This window comes from Diabrotica undecimpunctata, chromosome 7 (assembly GCF_040954645.1).
Source record: "Diabrotica undecimpunctata isolate CICGRU chromosome 7, icDiaUnde3, whole genome shotgun sequence".
In the NCBI taxonomy this organism is placed as follows: domain Eukaryota; kingdom Metazoa; phylum Arthropoda; class Insecta; order Coleoptera; family Chrysomelidae; genus Diabrotica; species Diabrotica undecimpunctata.
In genome coordinates this window covers 38118054-38139469 of record NC_092809.1, presented here as the reverse complement: position 1 = coordinate 38139469, position 21416 = coordinate 38118054, and the positions used below count along the sequence as shown (strand labels likewise).

Below are 21416 nucleotides of genomic sequence, written 5' to 3'. Positions count from 1 at the left end.
CGACGCCATGCGTAAGAGAGGCCTAAACGATGGAGAATGGGACAACAGAGAGAGATGGAAACAGTTGAGCGAGGGAAGGCAGTGAATACTGTAGAATCCCTACATATATATATATATATATATATATATATATATATATATATATATATATATATATATATATATATATATATATATATATATACTTATTAGTTTATTAGTTATAAGCATTTAAACAATTAAATTGTTAATAACGTTCGGATTATCATGTTTAGGATTCGAATTAAGCGGGTCAAAAGACATAAAAATCAGTTGCAAAATCTAATGGACCTCAATCGCCGACGAAACTTCTTTTGCTCCTAGACTACACTGTCTGATTCGTAGTTCATTTACCTTTATTTTGTGAATATTATTCTGATATATAATAAATACATTTTAAACCAGTTAACGGATCTAAGGCATTATATAACTCAATTTTCTAAATTTATAATAATAATGTCTAGTTATTCACTGTGAACTGTGAAATTCCGGAAGAAAAATTTTGCAATAAACAATTACAGTAATATTTGCTTTTAAATCACAGATACTAAGCTAATATGCATAGCAAATTTTCAACGAATAACTCTCTATGTGCACAACCATGTAATGTATGTAAATTTAAAAGTATACGGACTGTTCGGATATTTCACAAATTATATTTTTATAAGCATTTTTTTGATAAACCGCAGCAATAACAGCAAATAATAGCGTTCGTAGCTTCACATTAACATTATTATTATTAGCGTATTAACAAATTGTTAACCTATTAACAAATTTTAGCTTTGCTTTATATTTTCTTATTTTCGTATATACAGACTGGATCAAAAGTCTGGAAACGCCTAATTATCTCTCAAATTATACAAAAACAGGAATACATCTATTTTTCAATATGTAGATTTTAAATTTGATGTCTGCCACGTTGCCAGATTTATCAGTTTTTAATATCATTAGTCACTTTGGTTTTTAAACGCAACACTCTGTATATTATACCTTTATTAAAATCTACACTTCAATACCAGTTCAACTGTATACAGTACTTTCGATTTTATATAGTCAGGAACATCTTAAAAAGATTAAGCAAAGGCCTAAGAAACCCCTAAACTTCTCAATAATTTTTATGATTCGAACTGAGTACAACTAAATTTAAACATAATAATTAAAAGTTTACTACATTGCTAAATTAATGTCTACCTAATTAAGAGTTCAAAATGTACTGCGTTGTTAATTTGACAGTATCATAAACGATGGTAGAATGCTTTTATTATATTAACATATTTACATCACTTACTGGTTTGGTTTTATAAATTCAAGTTTTCATGTATCCCCAATAAAAATAATCTTTAGGATTTAAATCGGGTGAACGAGGAGGCCCTTTAATACCAACTAATCTACCAATACACCTTCCAAGAAATGTCTGATCTAAATAACGCCAAATATTTACACCAAAATGATCTGGAGTTCAAATTGAGTCCAAACTTATTTTTTAGCGTAGGTGCAATTTCATTTTAAGTGCCATTAAATTTGTTTCTATAAAAAATGGCCCAATTAACTGAGTACCCACTATACCTACCATACATTTAGTTTTGTGGTCTTTAAGTATATTTTTCACGTATCCAGTATGGCTTTACCTCACCCCAATGCCTTAAATTTTAGAGATTTACATTTCCACAGAGTATAAATATTGCTTCGTCGTGTATTATATACTACAGTAGTAGTCATCTTCATATAATTCTGGCAACAACTGGATTTTGTTGGGTTGAAATGAATTTTTATATAGTACATGCAAGACTGAAGAATGACGTACATCATGTATTTGTATAGCTCTGCATGAGGTTCTATTCAACGAAACTCATTAAATCTAAAGTTTTGTTGTAATTTATAACAGTTTTTAGTCTACCTGTTCAAATGCCATCTTTTACTCGTCAAGTTTCCTTAAAGCGCTTCTCAGTTTTTTGTACCGTCGCCTTATAGATAGAAGAATGGTTTGGGAAGGTTGGTCACTATAAGATCGCCGTAGTCCTTCATCATTAAAATTTTTTTTTTTTTCGTTAGAAGCAATTATTATTATAGAGCTTTTAAGAACACATAAACCAAGTGTCAGCTTTAGTTGTTGATACAATTTATTTTATAAACAAATGTTAAAGCACTGCCTGCGATGGCTATCGGGTGGATCGAGTAGCTTGGTAGTTATCACAGCCGGTCCCAAGCCCGGATAAAAGTGGAGGGTTGATAGGCAAGGTTAGCAACCTACCTTTTTTATAATTTTCCAAAAATTTCTTGGCAGCCTATTGAATCTCTAAACGGTATTATTATTGTTTCTTCAGTCTCTCCGCAACTACACAATCTTAATAAGTCCTCAACAATGCTTTCTACATCTCTTGACCATATGATCTTCATAATATCTTTCATAATATCTTCAGTATCTTCACAATATTCCAAGAATTACTTGTTAGTTTTTCTCATAGTATTGTAACAGTCTTCTTATAGTCGTTTAATAGACTTTACATTTTTCTTTTCCATCGTTTGACAATATCTTCACAGGCTTCTCAATATCTTTAGAATATTATAAGAGTATTTTGATAAAGATATCTTCGCAGTCTTTTCATAGATTTGTCAAAGTATCTTACTATGTTTTCAGTTGTTTTACCGTCTATTTAATATCTGTAAACTTTTTGGAGTCTCTTAATAAGCACATCATCACAATTTTGGTACAGGTATTTCCAAGTCTGGCAACAAATTCTTCACAATGTCTTTGCAGTATTCTCATAGTTTTTCTTCTATCCTCACCGTTTCTTCATAGCCTCCTCAATATCTTTATTTGATCATTTTCTTCTTGACGTCTATGTTGTGGTTTGAGTGGTAATCTAAATATCTGTTGGTGTGGGTTGGTTTTCTGTAAATTTTGGTTGCTTATCCTGTATCACCTTTTGTTATTAACACGTCCAGAAGAGGAAGTGGATTGTTGTTTTCTTTTTTCGTAATGAATTAGATTGATTATTCTTTGCTATTGATGACTACCAGAAATTTATTCAATGCTTCTGGTCCGTGAGGAAAAATAGATAATACATCATCTACATATCTCCACGATTCTGTGGGTTATTGGTCTTTTTATTTACAAAGTTTTATTCGAAATCCTTCATTCAAAATCTTGTTTATAAAATAAGTATTGTCTGTGCAAAGAGTAGCTCCATGACAGCTAATATTTAATTTGGTTTTTGTTGTCAACGTATTATCCCTCTCTAATTTGACTTTTATTCTTCTTAAAGATTTCTCCAATGGTATATTACTAAAGAGGCTAGTGATATTAAAACTAAATAGCATATTGTTAGAATTATAATCTATGTCTCCTAGTTTTTGCAAGAAATTAGGTTTTTTAATGTTTCTTTTAATGTGCTAAACGCTCTATTATGGCTAGCACTAATTTTGGCAAGTTGCTGCAAGAAGCTGCAAGTTACTGCATTAGAAGAGGCAATGAGAGCATTACTGAATAAATGCCTATTGGAAGGACAAATACCAAAAGCATGGAAAAATGAGGAAGTCATTCTACTCCATAAAAAAGGAGACGCCGCAAATATAGAAAACTACCGACCAATAAGCTTGTTGTCACACCTTTACAAACTACTAACCCGAATAATAACAAATAGATTGACAGCTAAGCTAGATGCATACCAACCGGTGGAACAAGCAGGCTTTCGTAAGGGTTTTAGCACTATCGATCACTTGCAAACAATCCGGACAGTTATTGAAAAAACAATAGAGTACAACATACCACTACATCTGGCATTTGTCGATTATCACAAAGCATTCGACAGTATCGAGAAATGGGCTTTCTTAACAACATTGGACGACGCCAGAGTAGATTCAAGATATGCTGCCTCCTTAAGAATATATACGATGATGCTACTTTTCACGTAAAAATAGATGATTATCTGGAAACTATGAAAATAGACCTTGGCAAAGGCGTGAGACAGGGTGACACCATCTCACCCAAGTTATTTACTTTGGCATTAGAAAATGTCTTCAAAAAACTAAATTGGGTCGAAAAGGGATTAAAAATAGATGGAGTATATCTAAACCATTTGCGTTTCGCAGACGACATAGTACTAATAAGCACAGATATCCATGAACTAAAATCAATGCTACAAGATTTAAATCACAAATCTAATCAAATAGGATTAAAAATGAATCTCGACAAAACAAAGATATTAAGCAACAGCCTAGAAAACATCACGATAGATAACATCAATGTAGAAAAGGTAGAATAATATATATATATATATATATATATATATATATATATATATATATATATATATATATATATATATCTAGGACATGCAATTAAAAACGAAAAGGAAAATCAAACCCTAGAAATTAAAAGAAGGACACAATTATCATGGGCTGCTTTTGGGAAGTTGAGCTTCATTTTAAAAGACAGAAAAATCCCAATACACTTAAAACGAAAAACCTATGACACTTGTATACTACCAGTTGCAACTTATGGATTGGAAACTATGGCAATAACAAGAAAAATGGCAGAACAATTAAGAGTAACTCAACGGGCCATGGAGAGGGCCATGTTAAATATAAGCCTCAGAGACAAAATTCCTAACACCGAAATACGTCGAAGAACTAAAGTAACCGACATCATGGAAAAAATAGCGACATTGAGATGGCAATGGGTAGCACATGTAGCAAGACAAGACACCAACAGATGGTCTTATAAAGTGACATTCTGGAGACCTCGAGAAACAAAAGAAGCGTGGGAAGACCCAAAAAGAGATGGATAGACGATATAACAGATGTAGCTGGAAAGCAATGGATGAGAATTGCAAAAGATAGGGAAGCATGGAAACAATTGGAGGAGGCCTATGTCCAACAATGGATGAATGAAGGCTGAAGAAGAAGAAGCTGCAAGAAGAAACCATGCTGATGCAAATTGGTCTGAGGGTTACATTCCCATATCTACGTAAAGGTGTACTGTCCTGCTGTAGTGGGATGTCAGTGATGGGGTGTCACTTCTTTGGTAGTCTGTCAGGTATCTATCCATATAAAAGGCTATGATGACAGCTCTCACTGTAAGTTCAGTAAACTAACGGCGCCATCTAGGAAAGAAATATGAACTACCATATTTCAATCATATTTTGTTCTTGAAAAGATACGTTTTGTAGTAATTATATACCTATTAATATAATTAATAATTAATTTAATTAATATTTTTTAGGTAGAATGTATTATAAAATAATTTAAAGCTTTACGTTGTTTTCGATTTAAAACCTAGCGCCATCTAGGAAAGAAAAGCTGAACTACTCACATCTGACGTTTCATTCATATTTTGTTCTTGAAATGATATTTTCAATTAAAAATACTAATATTAATACATATTAATTCATAGATAATTAATAATACGAATATTTATTATTATTTTTTTCGCAAAATTGACAAAAATCTTGGTTGTTCTAATTTAAAGGTAAGATTTATTTTGCAAAATAATTTAAAGCATTATGTTAGTTCTGTTTTCTCAAGAATGAGAAAAAAGACAAACGTAAGCGTCAAAGTTGTGGATACACCATCGCAACGAAAATTAATCCAAGGAAGCCATAGAGTTTTTACTAAAAATATAGTTTTTAAAAATGTTTTGTAAGATTGTTCTTCTTTTTGTGTAGACATAACTCTGTCTGTTTTTAAATGTGTAATTGTATACAAAATTAATTAAATAATTATTCCGAAATTAAAATGAGTTGTTACGCATGAATAAATCAATGATTTGAAGTAATCTTTATTTTACATGTTTGTTTTATTCTTGCATATGATCTGCACTTCACGCATGCTACATAGTGTAAGTGTGAATCGAGTATACTGCCGTGAATAGGTTTACTCTTACTCCCAATTGAGAAATTATTGGAGCAGGATATGAGGAATTTTCTCCTATTTACTAGAAAAATTAAAGGGAATAAGAAAAAATTGGAGTCAAACAAAATTGAGTGGGGTGACTGTAAATGGCAGTTGGTTGGATCCCCGTTGCATGGCGACGGGCAAAATCACTGGTTTCTTATATTTGTGTAGTGTTTTATATATTCTGTTTTCCAGTCATTTGGTAGGATCGTTTTAAAGCGAAGCTTCTATACTAGCGTTGTATTACTTTTTTCTCTATATTAAAATGCGGATGCGAACGTCACGGAACTAGTACCACGAGAAGGCGTCACGGGTAACGTCACGACACAGCGACTCTTCACATTGATTCACTACTCCAGATCAATTCGTTTTTAGTCATCATATATTTAATGATTAGGGTTTAAATGAAAAACTGCATAAAAAAAACGGGTGTGGGAGTCCAGTGGGACTGCCGGTAGAAGTTATACTTCTATACACGCGTTCGTCGTTACAAATTTATATGGGAGTCAATCTGCACAATCATTACATATGTAATGCTATAGGTAAGAGAGAGCAGAAAGAGAAAAAGAATTAGGTATACAGGTATATGGTGCATCGTTTGCTGTATATAAATATTTGACTTGTAATAGGAGTATAGTAAGTAAATAATGGATTGAATCAATATTTTGATAAAAATATATATTTTTATTTTCATGTATGTATAAAAGGAATTGAATTAAAAAAAAATTTTTTACACGGACTCTGCAGTAAAATTCATTGTTTATTTTGTAATTAATATAAAAATACAATACAATACACTGCAACATAATTCAATATAATAATACAAATTAAAATGTAATATTCATCAGTATTTAAAAATGACAATATACATAACTTACTTACGCATATGTTTAATTTACTATGATAACAATATTAATAAAAAAAATATTGTTTGGTGATACAACTGTCAATTTATCTGACATTGACAAATACAATATTTAATTGTTGTTTGTTGTGTATATAAGTACGCATTTGAACTTTCTTGAGATATTTACAAGTTTTAATTTATAATTTAACATGCCTAACGAGGCTTGTTACTCCCGTGCAAATTTCCGATTCACTCCTGTGCAAATTTCCAAAGTCGAACGCGCGTATAGAAGTATAACTTTAAAAAACCAACAACTCGGATTATGTTGTAAATTTTCATTTTATTTTAAAATTTAGGATTTTTGCGTATATTACATATATTTAATAAAATTAACGGGGTTTTTAACTATTTCAAAAATAAAAAAGTAAATTCATATTGGGATTCGAACTCACATACACCAGCGTATGAACCAAACACGTAAAACATTTGCCAATTAGACATGACACAAACGTATTTCAAAATTAACAGTTCTCGGTCATACAGTGATTTATTGAGATTATTATTTTGAAATACAAAAGACTAAAATAATTATGAACATTTAATAAATAATACAAAACATATCACATAAATAATAATATTAATAAATATTATATTATATATATACATATATATAAATATAATATTAAATATATATAATATATATAATATTAAATATATTATATACAAAAGGAACATTTTTATTCTCGAGAGAGGAAGAGAGAGAAAATATATCTTCTGTCTCTCTCGTACTCATTATCTTACATATGTAATGATTTCACCGATTCACTCCCGTACAAATTTCCAACGTGGAGCGCGCGTATAGAAGTATAACTTCAAAAATAACTAACGAAATACAGACATTAAATAAGAAGAAAAATTAAAAGAATATCTGTCAATAAAACATTCAATTCATATTGATTGTCAAAATTTAAAAGTCATAAATGTTATCCAATTAATAACAATATTAAATCATATGTTTAAATTTTTATAACTCTTGTTTTAAAATAATTTCATATAAATACAATTATTATTTTTAAACATCTTATTTAGTTTATATAATAATTAAATTTACTATAAAATGATATTTATTTATATTTTAATATTAATTTATTATTCCATTTTGAATTTGACAATTTGACAGAAGAAAACAATGTATGCTTTGTTAATAGGTTAGAAGATGGCGTTAAGAGCAAACATAATAATTTCTTGAATTATTTTAATATAATATAATTTTTTGTTTAAAATATAAATAATAAATAAATAATAAAATTTCTTTATTCAATTTTAAAAATAATAATTCAATGTTAAAAATACAGAAAACCTAGTATGAAGATTCGCGCTAGTCTACTGTACCGCCTACTGTACCATCTTTTTTTTAGTTTTGTGTAAGATCCATTAGTGACCAACTCTTGGATTTTCTCCCGATATTGACTTTTGTCCATAATTAAAGATGTCTTGTCCTTTTCCGCTAGTAATATTATTGTGCACTCATCTTTTAGGTATTTGATAGCTTTGAGTTTCTCTTTAATAACATTAATTTTTGATTGTGTTTTTCTCCAGTTCATCACAGTAGGTACTGTATATTCTTCCTTTTTTAAGTATTGGTAGTTCTTGACAGACTTTACAGAACTGACGGGCATGCTGCAGCATGCTGAATAGTACTCTAAATGGGTGTTTTTAAATCTTTATTTGTTCTGGGACTCCAGCAACAATCTTTTAATACTTCATGTTCCCCATACATTTGAACTTTCCCACTTATCTCACGGAATTTATACACGGTACATATTTTGTCAACTTCCACAGTGTAGTGAAATAATAAGAGTGTCAATTAACTAAGTACATTTCATAAATTAAAAATTAATGAGTAATTAGTGTCATAAACCTCAACTACTGGTTTCTTGTTTGGTGTTTACAATTTCTATCGACAACCACTCTCTCCGTTTTAAATTTCGTAATTTTTCTATTACATAGAACGAAAGTATTAAATAAGAACATCTACAACTTATATTAATTTTTACTAAAACTTTTAAAATAACATTTAATTGGCTACTTCCTCAATAATTTATACAAACACCTTCACACTATTGTCAGGTGTTGTGCTGTACACTCGTTAACTTCAACATAAAGTGAGGAAAAAGTATGTAATTATTTGTCTTCTATTAATATTTTCATAGCCATCAATCATCCTTTAATGGGAAATTACCCGAAAACAATATAGATACAAAAAATATCTATTATAGAAAGTGTTGAGAGTTGAAACGGTTTGACAATTGACTAAGTGAATTAGTTTATTTACATATAATATGTGAACTAACCTTTATGTTAACGGTGAAAGCTATTATTCTAATAAATGGTTCGCTATTATTTATCGTTTCGATAGAAACTATAAACATTTTACTATAAATGTGAGCACACCTGATGCGATATAAAATTATGTACCGGATGAATGGCACATACTCGACCATTATGTCTGTGAAACAAACTATAATAATTACTGATAATCAGAATACTAATCAGTTTTTTATACAGTGTAGAAACCACTTATGGAATAAAATTGTTTGTGTCCCTATTTTAAAAAATTATAAAAAATGTTAAGACCTGTCAACTTTTAAATACAAGTGTGCGCTTTTTAAAAGTAAATTTAAATGTGCAGTGATATTCACGGAAGTCCAGCATAGCCCATAATCTTTACTTTTAATGTAACACACTGTATATTATGGTTTTTAAAAGCTTAACGACCTATATCATGTAGGGTCTATTATGAATAATAATACAATGGGCAATTTTGAAATTATTTATAATTTTCTTCAAATCATTGACATTATTATTCAAAATGTGGTGTGCAGTGCTAGTTGTCTGTGTTGAATATACTTTGTTCCTGAGATAACTTCACAAAAGAATCCAAGGGCGTAAGGTCTGGCGATCTAGCCGGCCACTCAATACCTAACTCCTCTTCTAATCCAGTTATTGGGTAAAATTTCATTTAGGTAAATTCTTACGATTAAAGTATTATGCGACGTTGCTCCGTCCTGCTGTAACAACAAATTTTCATTTGCTAGATTCAGATCGATTGCATTGGGATATAAGTTACTTCAACGCAGGAACAACTTCGTCTCTAATCAAGCTTTAATATTTTTCAGCTATCAAAGTTCTATCTACAAATATAGGACCAATAATATAATCACCTATGATACCTGCAAAAACGTTCACCTTTTAAGGATATTGAGTATATGTGTCTCACACATCTAATGGATTCTCCGCTGACCAATATCTACAGTTTTGTTGGTTTTTCTCCTCGTTTAATGTGAATGTCGATTTATTGGCTATTTTATTTCTGTTCAGTTTATTCATCATTATTTTGCAAAAATCCATTCTACGATATAGATCTTTTTCTGTTAGCTCCTGCACAAAAGTCAATTTATATGGAAGAAGTTTTTCTTCATGGAGACACCTTAGGGCAGTTATGACTCCCATAACTAGGCTAGTCTGTATGTATTAAAGTAAAATGCTGAACATAAACTCAACATCGTCTTATTAAACAGTGACTTTCTACTTTTTAATAATAAATTTATTAATTTTTTCTATTTTATTGTTATTATTATGTTGAATAGATGTATTGATAATGAATTCTAAGAACCATTCTTCCGAAATGACATTGACGCATTTATGAGAATATCACAATCTCATAATCCATCAATTTTAAAAAATTATAATACAATTGCAGTCTAAGAAAAACTTCTTAGACTTCTTAGCTTAAGTACAACTCAAGGCCCACCCGGAGAACCATTTGCTTAATGTTATTGTTACAAATTCTTTTCATATTCATTTTTTCTAACACATCCTTTATCTTTATTCATGTTTTGTGACAGATTTTGAAACACATTATTTATGGTTTTCCTGTCCATTCAGAAAATATTACCAAACAACTGTTATCTTCTCGGTAATACCTTGCAATTTTTGTTGAAAAGGGGATATTGTTCGCTCATAATTGTTGAAAAGGTGACTTGAGTAATTCGAGAGGAGTGTTAATGACTTTAAGATTTTTTATCTCACGTCTAATCGCGAGATCTACATTTTACATACTAAGCAATTAAAGTTACTGGTGCTTAATCTCTTATGAATAATGCATGGATCATTCTCTGGTAATAAAAGGGAGCTTCATTAAGATGCATTAGGAAACGAAATTAGCGGAATGTGCCTATGAGCACTAGTTAAATCTAAGGTTAACAGTTTCGTGTAATAATTGTTTCCTTTGTTATAAAATTGTAACTTAATCTTTCTGCTGTTTGAAAAAAACACGTTTTACATAAGGACATGAACAGAAATATAGTGAAGGCAAATAAATGTTGGTATTACAATTATATATTTTATCTTTTTAGTGTTAAGTGTTGGCACTACCTGTAGGTAACAAATATCTTTAACAATTGGTAAGCAGACATTGTTATAACAAGCCATAAGGTGCTTATATTCTATTAACAAATGAAGTATGGACACTAAAAAATTATTTATGGAAAAGGTGATAAAGTATAAGGCTAAAATCAACAAATAAATCAGGACATAAATCGATTGAAATTCATGAATCTTAACATCAACATATTTTTCAAGAGAAAATAACATCAAGTAATTCAGGTGGCTCACATGATCTTATATACGTAAATGGTATATAGAGAGGGATTTTAATAAATAATAACGCAAGAATACATATTAAAATCGATTAAAAAATCGATTAAGTAATAATAAATCGTAATAAAAGATCGTTTCAACGATACAGACGTGAAGAGTTGGGTACAAAGGAAGTATCGAAAAATATATTTATCTAATTTGTGTATCACTGATTATTCCACCAGATTGCAACTGTGAACGGTACGTGAGTCTTCAAGAAACGACGTTGCCCAATAGCTGCATAGAAATTTTTGATAGAACAGATTCAATATGAGATACGATACCGTTTGTTGTTGAGGTATTACTTCCTACAGGTTTTTAATTTAAAAATAAACGTCTCATAGATATATTTACATTGTAGTTCTCGTTATTATTATTAGCTGGAGTAATTAGTACTCGTTCAAAACGTTTTGTCACCGGGATATTATTTCGTTGTCGCCGTCAACCTATTTCCTAGCTCATGGATAAAGCTCGTAAAGGTAGCCTAAAATCATTTGTTGTGACAAAAAATATAACTCTTTTGTGTAAACTAATATGAAAAGGTCAAGATCACGTGAGATTGAAGTTTGTGTGGGCATTCGTTATTGAGGATGCAGTTTTAAAGTTATACTTTACGATAATATTAACCCTACTTATATTACATAGCGTTGCTTTCAGGCAACATCGAAATTAAATTCAGTTTGAAAACTAATCTTCTGCCATTTAGTGATTTTATTTACATATTGTATAGTCCAGGCATAGTATATCAAAGTGATCGCGCAACTCCCCATGTTGTTACATGAGAAACCAAGTATTCGAGCCACAAGTTTTCAGATGTTGTCAGTCATTTACTACACTTGTGCGGTACAAGTTCTTTTAAGTTGTATTCATTTTATACAATTTCTAAACGCAAAGTTCTCTTAATTTTTTTAATAGGATTGTGAGATGATTATTTCATATACAATTGATAAGTATAAAATTAAAATTAAAATAACAAATAGAGTTTTAAATGGACGTTACTTTCAGGCAACTTTATAGCATAAATAGATTTTATAAAAATGGGGGTAGTATAAACAAAAATGATAATTCTGTCGACAGTGAGTTAGATGAAGGTGATTGTATTGATAATCCCTCTTACCTCTACCTCTCTTTATATCAACTTCTTACAGCTCTATCCTTCGTTCTATAGTTTTCATCACTACTGATCTGATATGACCAAACCATTGCAGTATTTGTTCTTGAATATTTTTTGAGATTGTAGTGACCCTGGCGCTTGCCCTAATCAAGTCGTTTCTGATCCTGTGCCTTCTAGTCTTAGCCGACATTCACAATAATATTTACATTTCAGCTACCTCCATTCTTCTTTTCCTGAACCTTTTTTAGAGGCACCACTTCACTACGATACACCAACGCAAGTCTAACCACACTCTTGTGTATCTTTTCTCTCAGCCCTTCCCGAGTTTTTCGATAACAGAGTACCCCTCTCATTCGCTTTAAGTTAACCAGCCTGTATGCTGGGAAAATTTCTCAATATAGTGTCCCATTTTCCGCTATAAAGGAGCCAAGGTATTCAAATTCTCGTACTCGTCCTAGTTTTCTTTACGCAATTCTATGTCTCCAACCATTCCTCCTCCTCCCAACCACATATACTCAATTTTCAACCTGCTAACCTTAAGTCCTCCCTCTTCAATAGCCCTTCTCCAGTCCTGAAACCTTTCCTTCAAGATTTATTTGCTCTTTTTTACTAAAATGATATCATCAGCAAAGAACATTGACCAACGAGTCCCCTTCCTTACTTTCTTTGTTAGTACATCCATAACAGCTTGTGACTTAGTGAAGAGCCTTGATGCAAACCAATTGTCACTGTAAAACTTTCGGTCAATACGACGCAAGTCCTCACTTTGTTGTACGCTCCCTTATACATATCTTTCACGAGCCTTGCGTACTTCTAAGGAACCCATTTCTTTCTCATTCATTTCCATAGCTCTTGTATAGGGACTATCGTACGCCTTCTCAAGATTTATCAATACCAAGTGTAGCTCTCTTTTCTTCTCGCGGTATTTCTTTATCAACCATCTAAAAGCAAACAGGGCATCTGTTGTCCTCCTTACTGGCACAAAGCCAGAGTGCTCTTTTCCTATCGATTCTCTCTCTCGTTAACCTTTGCTCGATAGTTCTCTATAGGGCTTTCTGAACCTCCACAGCTATTCCTTCACTCATCAGCGTTCTAAAGTACTTATACCATCTTTGCTTTATTTCAACGTCGGATCTTAACACTTGCCCATCTTCAATCTTAATCAGCCGCACGTTGGTCAAGTTCTTTGATGACTTCTCCCTTGCTTTAGCAATGCTGTATAACCGTTTCATCTTCACAGGTATTTCCAACTGTTCATAGAGCTATACTCCATTTCTTCATCCAGTTCGTTTTTTTTTTAATGAAACCTCAAAAATGTTCTCCGATCAGTTGATATATGGATAAGCAAAGATAATAAGTTTAGGGCGTGGCTCATTTTAAATAATTGTATCTGAGACTGGTAGGAGTCTACGTCACATATATGTTCTTAATATGACAATTTTAGAAAAGATGCAGAGCTTAAAAAAGACAGTATAATAAAAAAAAAGAAGATATCGAAAAAATCTTTCGAAACGAATAAATTAAGTCTTTCTACCAAGAAGTAAGAAAGACAAAAAAGGGGATATCAGAGCAAGATTACGTACATAACATCAGACTAAGGAATGCTGCTAATTGAAGATCATTGAATGTCCAAATGGAAAAGTTTCTTCGATGCGCTGTTAAATGGACACGATAAAGAGGAAGAAGCCAAACAAACAATATTAAAATGCAAAGGTATCCATGAAAGTCCAACAGAACAAGAAAAAATGGACACAATTCAAGACCTATAAAACAATAGAAGCCCTGGATACATGAGATAAATGCAGAAGTGTTGAAAGCATGTCAAGCGCTATTTAGAAACCAACTAGCTAAATAATTTGATGCATTTTGAAAAAAGGGAAGATGCCAAGAATGGTCTGATGTAAGTATTTTTCCAATTGACAAAAAGAAGATCCACCTCACAGCCACAATAACGACATTTATTCGACCTTTTGGAAAATAGTAGACTATAACATGAATGTAAAAGGTTTTTAAACCAATCTACAACAATCGTTATGGGTATATGTACATTATTTTAGTTCTTTTTGGCATTTTTCTTTTTGTATTATTTTTATTGTGGTGATTGCACATCCACCATGTTTCATATGCAAGTTTTTCCTTGACTGTGTGATGATGTATTAAGTGATTAGACGAAAAACACAAATTTTACAATACTGGTGCCGTATCTGAAATTCCTATACCGGAATATACTTTAATATTAACATTTTCAGTGCCTGTTTTATTAATATTTAAGCCGCAAAGTGTCACTTTATCAATAAATCTCGAGATAAATTCATCTTCTTAATAATCAATTTCATAAATCGTATATTACTAAAATCTATAATTATTTTAATTGTATATTACCGCGTTCTTTATACAATGTTATGAATACAAACAATGATATAATTTGTAATGATGCAATTCTGACTAAGCTCCAAACACAACACAATGAAAATCCCATAATTGCTTTAATGGGAAAAATGAGAAAACAAGGATTTTTACAAAATGGCGTTTAGTAAGAGTTCGTAAAAAAGATTAAATGCAAATCTTAAAACAACTTTTATCACAATTAAGATCGGTAGATTATTTAATGTGGCAATATAACTATTTAAGTCATACTGAATGCATACGTTACAAAAAAATTAATTTGAATATAATGATACAAAGGCAAGGGACATTTATAATACAAGGTATACGTATATATATATATATATATATATATATATATATATATATATATATATATATATATGAAAAAGACAGAAAAGATTTTATTTCACGTTCAAAGCGTCTATGTATCTATTGATACGTATTTCGCTTTAATAAAGCTCATCAGAATAGTTATTCATAGCCGTTCTAGCCATATATATATATATATATATATATATATATATATATATATATATATATATATATATATACTACTCAACGCACCACCTAAAATGGACCATGATTTTAAAACTATATTTCTTCTGAACCCTTAATTGGATTTCCATGATTTATTTTTCACATTGTAGGTATATTTCTAGTTAATGACTATATTAATGTTTTTTAAGAAATGTCAACGTTTTACTTATATACGGGGTGTAAAAATAAAGTTGTGTTTTTTCATCTAATTTTGCAACACCCGGTGGAATGTATTAGAAACAAACGCTACATGTTATGAATATTTTAAGATCGCTTCATTCTTTCTTCACATTTTGGTAAAAAAATCATCACGATACGTTTATTATAAAAAAAAGGCAAGTATGTTCAAAGCATTAGGTGATTTTTTACTCTCCAAAATTAACGCCCGACCTCAACTCTACCATAATTATTAAGCTATTTTTCTTGTGTATCCTTGATTGGATTTCAATAAATTTTTTTGCTCATTGCAGACCTATTTCTAAGTAATTACGGTATTATTGTTTTCTGGGAGGTGTCAACATTTCACCTAGATACGGGGTGTAAAAATAAATTAGATTTTTCATCTTATTTTGCAACACCCTGTGGAATTTCCTTAAAGCAAATGCTACATCTTAATCTTAATACTTTAAAAAAGTTTCATTTTTTTTCAACATTTTCGTAAAAAAATTATCGATATCTTTATTATCAAAAAATAAAAGTACGTTCAAAGTGTAACGTGACTTTATTGAATTGTAAAAATTCAACATTTAATTTTAAGAAATCTGAGCCAAGATAAATGTGTTCAGGCAATTACTTTAGCTGATGTAGGCTTAAGTTATCGTAAAATAGGCTTGAGGTTAGGGGTATTTCATATTACAATATCACGAGTTATTCAACGTTTTCGAGAAACAAACGACCATACGAAACGGCGTGGATAAGGAAGAGAAAAACTTCGTCGGCAAAAATCCGCCTTATAGATAAAATGCATCCCTACTGTATACAGCTACATCAAGAATTGACAGTCGATGATTATCATCGCAGATTAGCTTTTCGTCAATGGTCTCAGCAGCAAGTGCATAGCCACCAATTTCTTTTTTCGATTATGTGCCTTTTGAAGATGAGGCTACAGTTTACAAAAATGGAACAGTAAATTGGCATACATTTCATTATTATGCATCAAACAATCCTTATTTTATTAACAGTCATAGTCAAACTAGGTGGCATATAAATGCTTGGGGTGCTATTGTTGGAGACTATGTGATTGGCACACTTTTTTAACGGTCGTGTGTATATCTGGACTTAAGTAATCATTTGCCATTACTAGTGCAAGATGTTTCACTTAATATACGACAAAGATTGTGGTTTTTACACGACGGTTCTCCAATTCATCACACTACTTTTATTTACAAACATCTAAATAATACCTTTCCTGCGAGGTAGATTGGCAGAGAAGGAACACTTGTTTATGGAATGGAATTCCCATTTATATCTTTCTTTTTATTTACATGTTTTAAAATATCGCAAACTTCTTTGAACTCTTCTTTTCTTACCATTTGAACCAGTAATTTGTTTCGTTTTCTGCAATTTTTGAAAACGTTTGTATAATCATCTGGAGTATACAACCGATTTTGGAGCTTTAATGCTGACTTTATGTCCCCAAATTCAGAGTCATTGGGCATAAAACTGTGTCCTGATACTAGAAAGCGCACCGTTATTTTTTTTAAAGAAGGTATAAGCTCAAGCTCAGATTTTAAAAGCATCACAACTTTAATAGTGCGGTTTTGTCCTTCGCAACTGTCAGACCATAATATCAATTCAGTTACTTAAGGTGTTAGGTTCACTTGCAAATATTTTAATAAAACAAAACCTACCTCTTGTGCTCCTTTAATTGCTGTGCCTTTTTCCTGAGTATACACCGTAGTTATAAACCCACAGCTGCCTTTTGTAAAAGACAATGTTCGTTGGAATGCGTGGTAGGGGTAGGGTTTTTTCCAAATCAAAAGTCAATACCTCCAGATTTTCTTCATTTTTAGCTTTTTGAAGATCTGAATTCATAAGATTTCTAGCTGCTTTTACTTCATCTTAATGAGTATCTCTTAGTTTCTCAAATTCTTTTTTCTCTTGCTTAGTTGTAGAGCTTTGGATTTTAACTGCAAAGTTATCGCATTTATTGCATGTGTCCTATTTAAGTCGTTTCCTTTGCAAATTAAAACTGTCATAAAATATGCGTTTATAGGAAGAAAAAGAAACACTATCCTGATTTTCTTCTTTATACAAGTTAAACATTATGTCTAAGGTTACATCACTGTTTAAAAAAGTCGTTTACTTTGGGTTCGATGGTTTCGAAGTAATTCGATCTCTTGAAAGCTAGACAATAAATATGTTGTGTTTTGTAATAAAGAATTAACCGACTATTTGTGGCGCTTGATTCGTTATTACACTTGTTTTTGACAATGGATTATATACTAATATCGGCGCTTGATTAGATATTCCAATTTTTGTTGTAAGAGTTTTTAATTCTGTAAAATCTACGGCTTTTAATTCGATATTACAAATCTCAATGTGAGATTTTTCTTAATAAAATAACCAATGTCGCTTAATACGGGTTCTTAAAAACCGCTTTATTACATATTTATAACATATTTTTATACATAGATTTGCACCCTATCTGCTAGATGGCACTGTTATCTAAATTTTGAATTTTTGGCGCTTAATCTGTTATTACATAACGCGGTCCATTTAAGTGGTTAACAGTTAACACAGTCAAATGCTCTACGAACTCACAGGAAATTTCTGCGCCATCGAGCTTTATGACAAATTTGGCTTACACTTTTAAAAAAATGTAAATGAAGTTATGGAACCCGCTAGCTCCAGACAAATAATACCAGAACAAACTAATATATCGTGGGAGACAGAAGTGTCAAGTAAGAAAAGTTTTGATGATAATTGTGATGGAAGAAAACAGTTTTATGAAATCTTATTAGATCCGTAATATTCCCAATCTGCCCAATATTTGTTTTCGCGAAGAAATTTTTATTTTTTTAATGGTAAAGTAAATAAATAAAATTTACGCTATTAAAGTCACAGAAACTCGCATAATTTTTCACAATCTCCACAAAAAATAATTTATGGGCTGATGTTCTCGAAAATGGTAATACTGGGCGTTTATTTATTGAAAAAAACTTTTGACAGGCTATCTTTATCTTTTTATGCTTGAAGAAACTATCGATCTTTTGTAACTGTCTAACTAGAATCTCAAATGAATGCAGAAGAATTTAGTCTTACATCGGGATCTTTTATATTTACAGCAGAACGGTACTCTACCTCATTATTTTGTTACCATTTTAATGAAATCATCAGACATCAGACCTTTAAAACTTTGTAATATTTTAGATATTACAATCTTATAAAAAAAACATTAAATTTAACCGTGGAGGTAATAGATGTCTCGATAATATCTTCACAAATATTGATCTCCTTTCGACAGATTCCAGAGTACTCCTTTCCAGAGTATCTTTCAGACAACTTACTCATCCGCAAATTGTGCAACCTGAGTTTCTTTTAGACCTATAACAGAGGAGGGTCTCTTCAATTTTAACTAGATTTTGCTGAATTGCAATTTTAATTTTGTGTATAATGATAATTTGGATATTGATTTAAAATTATTCAAAATTCTGATGTGTTTATTTATAATTAAATTTTATAAATATCTCTTTTTCAGAAAATCGAAATTGTTGAATAAAAATAATCCTATAACAAAGTACACTGGTTTAAGAATACTTTGAAAGAAATGCTTGAGAGACTTCAATTTTTTTATAGAAGTAAATAAAAACGATCCTATTGCTGTACCTAAAAGTACCATTATTGAATTTAGAAAACAGTACAGCAAAGAAATTAAACTTATATATGGTGAAAATAATGGTAATAGACAAAAAATAATGTCACTGACAATTCTAAACTTAAGGCAGAAAAATGTAATAACCACTTCTGCTCGACTGCTGAGAGAGAAACAAATGAACTTTTGGCTTCTTAGCTAACTCTTGATGACTATTTGAAGTGTATACCATAGACAAATATCTCGTATTTTCAATTTCAACCAGTGAACTTAAGTGGAGTTGACTTAGCTATTTCAGAAATGAAAAATAGAAATAACAGCAAAGTTCCTGATGGATTCAACACAAAAAAATATTAAAGCCATTAAAAATATAATTGTCTAATCTCTAATAACTTTAATAAATCAATTATTATCCTAAAATACTTATCATAAAGTTTTCAAACCTGTAAAGTTAATACCTCCTTTTTAGAATAAAGGCTCTATTGATGATTTCAACAATTGTCGACCCATATCTTTGTTGCTCTTCTTGTCAAAAGCTTATGAACGAATTTTAAAAACTCAAATAAATCCATATTTTGAATCTAATAAAACCCTTTGCCATAAACCAGTATGGATCCCGAAAAAATAAAACAACAACATTAGCTATTGATCATTTCACTAGCACTATTTTGGAAGCGTTTGAAAAATATCTTGACACTCTTGCATCCTTTTTGGATCTCAACTAGGACTTTTGATTGTGTCACTTATAGTAATAATTCCTTTATGTATATTTATCTTTATATTTGCATTGTAAAAGTCCTTTTGTATTATTATTACCAATAAACTATCTGTATAAACATAGCAACATGCTCAATTCTATGAGAATTTTTCCAGAATTGCAGATAGGAGTTCAGAAATACAATTTCTTATTACTGAGAGCAAAATGGACAGAATTTTAAACAATTATGACATAAAGACTACATTTTCTTCTGTTATCCAAGAGTTGGCTTTTATGACCATAAATCTTGGTGCAGGTAAGTTCTTATTTCGCATAAACCTGTGTAAATTTTGACATCAATGTTTCTTGACAAATGTTAAGCAATAAATAATATTAAATTAGGCTAACATTAGCGAGAAAAATGTAAACGCTCCATAAAATGATCTGCCAATTCCCTTCCTTTTATTTATATTGTTTACGGTGGGAAGTTTTGAAATTATCACCCTGATATATATATATATATATATATATATATATATATATATATATATATATATATATATATATATATTAAATTATTCAAAAATACCGTTTAAAAGCAAAGCTACCTTTTTAAAATTTGAATAAAAATTTACCTTGTTCTACTAGTACTCCCTCTTCCAGGCGGAGGCCCTACGGTAGTCCCGGCGACAGTCCCATTTTTCAGTCCGCGCAACTGATTCACAGTTTTATTCTGAGCAGCAGCTGCAGCAGCCAACTGTCCAGCACTAGTACGCGGCAATCTCGACGGAGATTGGTTATTTTTCGAGCCGCTAACACCGACTACCAACACCAAGAGCAGGCACCACCGGGCACCACCCTTCATAGTACCAGTATCACACACACGCACTTCCAAAACCACAAAAAACGGCTTTAAATCGCCCCGCGGTGTACTGAAGATGGATGGCAGTACCGTCCGAAACGTCGTTGGATAGAGTACTTACACCTGTCGCAGTGGAGTATCAAATCTGAATGAATGTAAATGGACTACTGACCACGTTTGGGCCAGACGCGGTTTACGTCGAATGCTGGGGTTCGCTTGGTATTACTTTCACTTGGTGGTACTCGTAGGTAGGTTTAGTTTTAGCGGTACCGTGCATACGCACGTATAGAGGTTTTAATAAATGAATGTTTGCGCTGTCGGCGATCTTAGAAAATGAATGTTTAAACTGAGAGCAAAATTGATTAAATTTATAGTATGTTACATAATAAAAGGGCTGCAGTAATTTCAGAGACTTTTACAGGAATTTCTTTCATTTATTATTAAAAATAAAATAATACTATATGATCGTTTTTAATTATTTGTTATTTATTTTATTTAATAAATAAATCGAAAGTATCATAAGATTTAGTTTAGTTTAACTAC

At 31.1% G+C, this 21416-nt stretch overlaps 1 protein-coding gene across 1 annotated transcript in view; it reads right to left on the bottom strand.

Moving 5' to 3' along the window:
• LOC140445208 (uncharacterized) overlaps positions 1–21049 on the bottom strand; it is a 486932-nt gene extending 465883 nt beyond the window's left edge. Inside the window, exon 1 of the mRNA XM_072537099.1 lies at positions 20647–21049. Within this exon, the coding sequence (XP_072393200.1) occupies positions 20647–20876 (230 nt within the window). The 5' untranslated portion in view covers positions 20877–21049. The remainder of the gene's footprint in view (positions 1–20646) is intronic.
• Between the last annotated feature and the right edge of the window lie 367 nt (positions 21050–21416).